Source organism: Pseudomyrmex gracilis, unplaced genomic scaffold (assembly GCF_002006095.1).
Source record: "Pseudomyrmex gracilis isolate BER0280 unplaced genomic scaffold, ASM200609v1 scaffold_166, whole genome shotgun sequence".
NCBI lineage: Eukaryota > Metazoa > Arthropoda > Insecta > Hymenoptera > Formicidae > Pseudomyrmex > Pseudomyrmex gracilis.
In genome coordinates, this window is record NW_018020750.1 from 321,160 (window position 1) to 327,674 (window position 6,515).

The following is a 6,515-nucleotide window of genomic DNA, read 5'->3' on the forward strand; positions in this document are numbered from 1 at the left end:
ATCGAACAGAAGATATTATTAAACAAAAATTAAAATCGGAGTCGGGTCGAGTTTTTAATTAAACAGTATATAAGAAAAGACTTGATTTATTTTCATCTCAGAAGTGGGATTATCTCTTAAATAATCCACGGCGTTTACTCGATACGTGGTCTGTTCCTGTGCACGTGATAGTCCAGCACAGCAAGGACAACCTTATCGAATCCTTGTGAATTTGAAAATGTGGTCCGTTCGCGATCGTACATCATTAGAAACGGCAACTGTGGAGCGCCTCCAAGCTGAAGCAAAGAGATTCCAGCTTCCGACCACGGGTACGAGAGACGAGTTATTTGAGCGTATCCTGTCGCATTTGGAGCGCGTTGGCCCGCAGGATCTGATGGCGGAATCGCAAGGTACGTTAGCTTCTTCCTTGCCGGGTGATTCAGGAGCTGGAGCCGAGTTAGAAGAGCCGCTAACGGCCAATTTGTTGCGTTCGTCGTTGTCCGAGATGACAGAGGTCATGCGGCAACAACAACAATCTATCCAGATGCTGATTCAACATTTAACGGCATCGACCGCGCCAAGGGCGCAAACATCAACAAATGATTTTATTCCAGTTGTTGTCGCTGACGAGTCAAGGGCGGTTGCCCGGTCGCCTTCAAGTGAAGGACGGTCGGGTAGACAAACCGAATGTAATATTCCGGGTAATGCCGTTTCCTGGTTGGCTACGCAGATTCCGGAATATGGAGGCACAGAAGATCAGTGCATTAAAAATTGGGTGAATCGTGTCGATCAAGTGGCCGCGGTGCATGGCGCATCTGATGGAGTGACATTACTAGCCGCGACCAGCAAATTGATTAAATTTGCGAAGACATGGTATGAGTCGCAGTCGGGCGCTTCAATCCAGTCGTGGATCGGGCTCCGGCAAAGGATGTTCATCGTCTTTGCAAGGAAAATTCCGATGTTTAAAGCCGTACAGAAGGCTGAGGCCAGAAAATGGATCCCAGCCAAGGAAACCTTCGACCAATATGCAATTGCCAAAAATGCTCTAATAAATCAACTGGGTCTTCCGGCCGAAGATACAATTCAGATGCTCATTAGCGGAATTACTAACACAGCCGTTAGAGCTTCCGCGTTGCTGATTGCTGACAGCACGTTGGAGCATTTTATGGTAAAAATGCGGGGTCTCACGGAGGGGCTGAGTGACTCAGTGGAAAAGAAATCGGCGTCGGTTTCCACTTTGGACAAAAAACTAAATCCTGTCTGTAGAAATTGCAATAAAAAAGGTCATACACATAAAGATTGTAAAAATGATGTAGTATGTTTTTATTGTAAACAAAAAGGTCACCGGCAGTTTGATTGTCCAACGCTTAAAGAGAAAAACGGGAAGCCGCAACAGTCGAAGCGTCCAGCGTCGGTTGCAGCGCCGGTAACGGAAGTCGCCGCCGGAGTCGAAGTCGTCGCCTTGGTAAACGAGAAGGAAGTCGACCTGCAATTAGCCGATCCTTTGGTCAAGGTAGAAAAGATTTGTTCGAAAGATTGTAATTTATATGCTTTAATAGATACGGGCAGCCCCGTTTCGTTTATTAAATATGATGTGTATAATAAATGGATTCGTCCGTACAGTAATGTTCTCGAACCGTCGAGAAGAACTTTTGTAAATTTGAAAGGGTCTCCCTTGAATGTCGTTGGCGTCGCATCGGTCTCGATAAANTTAGATTTCTTGTCTGCGAAAGAAATTTCAATTAAATTATTTGTTATAAAAGAATGCGCATTCGAAAACGATATAATTCTGGGCCGTGAATTTTTAGTTGAACAAAGACTTACATTATGTAGAGAAAAATCAGATACAAGCTCGAGTGATTTCGAAAGTAACATCCGCAAGAATCATTCTCCAGTCTTGCCGCTCTATATTGAGGAAAATGAGTCAGAATCGTTAGAAAATGTATTAAACAACCATTCTATAGATTTTGATAAAAATGAAAAAAGACGTCTGATCAAACTAATTGTAGAAANAGATAAGGAAGAAATTATACCTATAAATGACGGATATTCAGTTGAGGTCCATCTGAAAGACGATTCAATTTTTGCGTTTGCCCCTCGCCGTTTTGCTCANGTGGAACGGTTACAATTGAGAGCAATTACGGACGATTTGCTCAAACGCGGAATAATTAAACCGAGTGTTTCACCATACTGTTCAAGAGTAGTCCCTNTAAGAAAAAAAAATGGACAGATTAGATTGTGCGTCGACCTGAGGCCTCTTAATAGCAGAGTCGTGAAACAAAAATACCCGTTTCCAAACATAGAAGATAATATATCGAGATTGCACAACAAATCGGTTTTCACTTTGCTCGATTTAAAAGATGGTTTCCATCAGATTAAAGTCAAGGACAACTCAACGAAGTATTTCGCATTTGCAACGCCGGAAGGGCAATTCGAATATAACTTTTTACCCTTCGGTTATTCAGAGGCCCCAGCTGAATTCCAAAAGAGAATTATTCAGATATTGAATCCTCTTATCCGTGAAGAAAAGGTTATAGTGTATATAGACGACGTACTTATTCCGACTGAAAGTATAGAAGAAAATTTAAGTATATTAAAAGAAGTATTGTTTATTTTTAAGAAATATAATTTTGAAATTAATTATGCGAAGTGCCAATTTTTGAAAAAAGAAATCGAATTTTTAGGATATATTATTTCACAAAATAATATTAAATTGAGTTCCAAACACACCGAGGCTATACATAATTTTAAAAAACCGGCTAATGTCCATGACGTCCAAAGATTTCTCGGGTTGGCAAGTTATTTCCGAAAATTTATCGAAAACTTTGCGTTGAAGGCCAGACCGTTACAGGATCTCTTAAAAAAAAATAGTAAATTTCATTTTGATCTTAAATGTGAAGATTCTTTTGAAACATTGAAAAAAGAACTTACCTCGTCTCCTGTTCTGGCTATTTATAACCCAACCGCGGAGACAGAACTTCACACGGATGCCTGTTCCACTGGTTTGGGCGGAGTTCTTTTACAAAGACAGTCAAACGGGCTATTGGCTGTCGTTGCTTATTTTAGCCAGAGCACTAACAAAGCGGAGCGAAACTATCACAGCTTCGAACTGGAAATGTTAGCTATAGTTAGATCTGTTGAGAGATTTCATTTATATTTATATGGAACTAATTTTACGGTGGTTACAGATTGCAACGCGCTGGTCTATGCAGTAAATAAAGCGAATTTGAATCCGCGTATCGCACGCTGGACATTAACGCTGCAAAATTATTATTTCAAATTAACTCACCGTCCAGGCGTTAAAATGAAACATGTAGACGCTTTGAGCCGTTGTATAGGATATGTACATGAACTGCCGCTAGAGCGAGAATTAGAATATAGACAGCTTGCTGACCCGAAGATAGAACAGATTAGCTCGGATCTGGAACAGAGTGACAATTTTAGTAATAAATTTAAATTAGTAGATGGGTTGCTCTATAAAAAAGATGGTGATGATCTAAAATTTGTAATACCAGAACAGATGATTGCTAGCTTATTACGCACGCATCATGATAATGTGGCGCACGTCGGTTTCGAGAAAACGTATCAAGCTATTAATCAAAAATATTGGTTCCCGAAAATGAGGAAAAGAATACAGAATTATATAGATAACTGTTTTACCTGCATTATGTCNAACGACGCAGCTAATCGCAAAGAAGGGGAGACTTCCCTTTATCCGTTGCCGAAAGGGCCGATGGAAATTCTCCATGTGGATCATTTTGGTCCCCTGCAGGAAACAACAGATAAATATAAATATATCCTTGTTGTTGTAGATGCGTTCACACGTTATACGTGGTTAAAAGCAGTAAAATCTACCTTGTTTAAGGAAACGATCCGACATTTAGATAACATCTTTTTATCTTTTAGTAAGCCGACTGACCTGGTTTCTGACAGAGGCACTGCCTTCTCCTCAAGAGAATTCGCTGACTTCGTACAGAAATACCAGATCAAACATCGTCTAGTCGCCGTCGCAGCGCCATGGGCCAACGGTATGGTTGAGAGGGTAAACAGATTCCTGAAAAGTTCGTTAACCAAATTGTTATCTTCTTCGGAAAAATGGAAAAAGAATCTGCATTATTTACAATATGTGATAAACAATACGTACCATTCGTCCATAAAAGCGACTCCGTCGAAAATTTTGTTTGGTTTTGAAAGGCGCTGCCACGACGATGCACAATTTGCACTTTTTGTTGATACACTCGCAAATGTTGATTCGGATCTCGAGACACTAAGAAATACTGCGCGTGATGTAGCACTCACTGCGACAGACACGATACGTAATTATAATAAAAATTATCGCGACAATAGATTACTTAAACCTTCTATATATAAAAAAGGCGATTATGTTCTCGTAAAGAATTCTCGAATAATACCGGGGGAAAACGCGAAGTTGAAACCGCATTACAAAGGACCTTATATGGTACACAAAGTTCTTGGAAATAATCGTTATGTCGTATGCGACATTCCAGGCTTCAACATCGCGTCTCGCCCANTAAATACTGTTCTTTCTTCAGACCGAATGAAGAAATGGATTAAGGACATTCCGTCCAACTAATTGTAATACGAGCGGAATTTATTTTTTTTTTTCATTTTTATTTTTATTTTGTTTTATTCGTTTTGTATATATATATATTACCGCACGTTTACCTAAGAAATATTTGCTACTAAGACTGAAAAAAAAAAAACTATGTACACTTTGTACGGATTTTCATGAATTTTTTCGATTTACTTTTCTGTAAACACTTACATGTGATATTTCGGCGATGTATTTTGTGTATCTCACTGCGATCTATCACTTTTGTACGATATAATACTGCACGACACATATCTAGCCACTCTCAGAATGTATTAAAATTTGAACTTCGGGGACGAAGCTATTGTCAGGACGACCGAACTGTAAGACGGCACCCGCGAGAGCGCGCCAGCTTCTGGATGTACCGGCCGTGCATGCGCCCTGGTGGATGTTGTCTGTACTATTAGCGGAAGCACGTGGACTACGGTGCTCCTAAAAATGGTTTCGAGAATGTTCGTTAGAAAATCGAACATCCGCCTAGATCGAGGCAACCGGTCACTCTCCATTGTGAAGGCGTACAGTATAGTCGAATCGTTGCCTGAGAGTCAAATCGGAAAAACGTACAATTCAAAGATTCATTTATTGTATTATAAAAAGTCGTTTATTTTGTTCATTATATATTTTATTTAAATATATACAGTGTTCTAATTATACGGAGCGTTTACAATTATTTGCAACCTCCTATTAATTGTCGGAGCGTGCGTGTGGAAATCGTAGTGATCACGCAGGGGCACGTGCTCGCCGTGTTAAATTTGAAATAACGTATTCGATCAATCGTTTCAGTCGAATACGAGATCGAACAGAAGATATTATTAAACAAAAATTAAAATCGGAGTCGGGTCGAGTTTTTAATTAAACAGTATATAAGAAAAGACTTGATTTATTTTCAGTCTTTTGTGGAAATGTGCTTACCCCTCCCAGTCAAATTACTAATGTGTAACGGATTGACTTTTCTGTCAAGACGTTTTCTCGTTGTAGGAGTTAAATTTAGTGTTAAGCTGCGGAGTAGCTCGTCGGGATCAGGTTTCGGTTAGATAAAGCAATCAGAAACGACTCGATTATACTGTGACAAAAGTAGAAATACACGTGTTTATTCATTAAAAAAAATAAAGAAAAGATTTACATATAAATACTCAGAAGAAATTGCGAAAGTACGCTTGTGACAAGAACAGTGTATAAAGTAAAGATCTCGTGAACGGTGAGTCTTTCTAGAAAATCAGTTTTGTTTATTACGTTCACAGAGAAAAGAAAAAGAAACGCTTTCTTACACAATCGTTTTTGAGTGATTGATCGACCTTTCCGTTTCGCCCGTGCGTAGCACGGTGTCTTTGCTTAAATCTAGAAACGAACGTTCTCCTGATACGACTTGATACGGAGGCCGGTTTCTCCGGCAGAGAACACGAGATTCCCCTGGAGCGAATCTAACGGAAAGCCGGTTTGCCCGGCGGAGAATCAAAAGATTCCTTGAAGCAGAGCGGAAGGGATGCCCAGAGATGCCAGATCGCGCCGGACAGCATCGAGAGTATCGAAGCGGGGTATCCCCACCGCCTCGATGCTGTCGTACGCATACAAGCGAGAACCGCACACGGACGCTGTTTTCGCTTGTATGCGTACGAGAGCATCGAAGGCGGTGGGGATACCCCGCTTCGATACTCTCGATGCTGTCCGGCGCGATCTGGCATCTCTGGGGATGCCGGTTTACCCGGCGGAGAATCGAAGACTCCCCGGAGCGGAACGGAATGCCGGTTTACCCGGCGGAGAATCGAAGACTCCCCGGAGCGGAGCGGAAGGCCGGTTTACCCGGCGGAGAATCGGAGATTCCCCGGTGCGGAGCGGAATGCCGGTTTACCCGGCGGAGAATCGAAGACTCCCCGGAGCGGAGCGGAAGGCCGGTTTACCCGGCGGAGAATCGGAGATTTTCCGG

At 41.4% G+C, this 6,515-nt stretch overlaps 1 protein-coding gene across 1 annotated transcript; it reads left to right on the top strand.

Annotated features, from left to right (window-relative positions):
• The first annotated feature begins 27 nt into the window (after positions 1–27).
• On the top strand, positions 28–5,424 carry LOC109857608. The gene is made up of 2 exons (XM_020434093.1): positions 28–1,492; positions 3,886–5,424. Exons 1-2 carry the CDS (start codon positions 218–220, stop codon positions 3,886–3,888), a joined length of 1,278 nt encoding a protein of 425 aa, XP_020289682.1. The 5' UTR covers positions 28–217; the 3' UTR covers positions 3,889–5,424.
• The last annotated feature ends 1,091 nt before the right edge of the window (positions 5,425–6,515 follow it).

Coding starts and splice junctions, on each gene's coding strand:
- LOC109857608 (XM_020434093.1), top strand. CDS start 218: ATGTGGTCCGTTCGCGATCGTACATCATTAGAAACGGCAACTGTGGAG.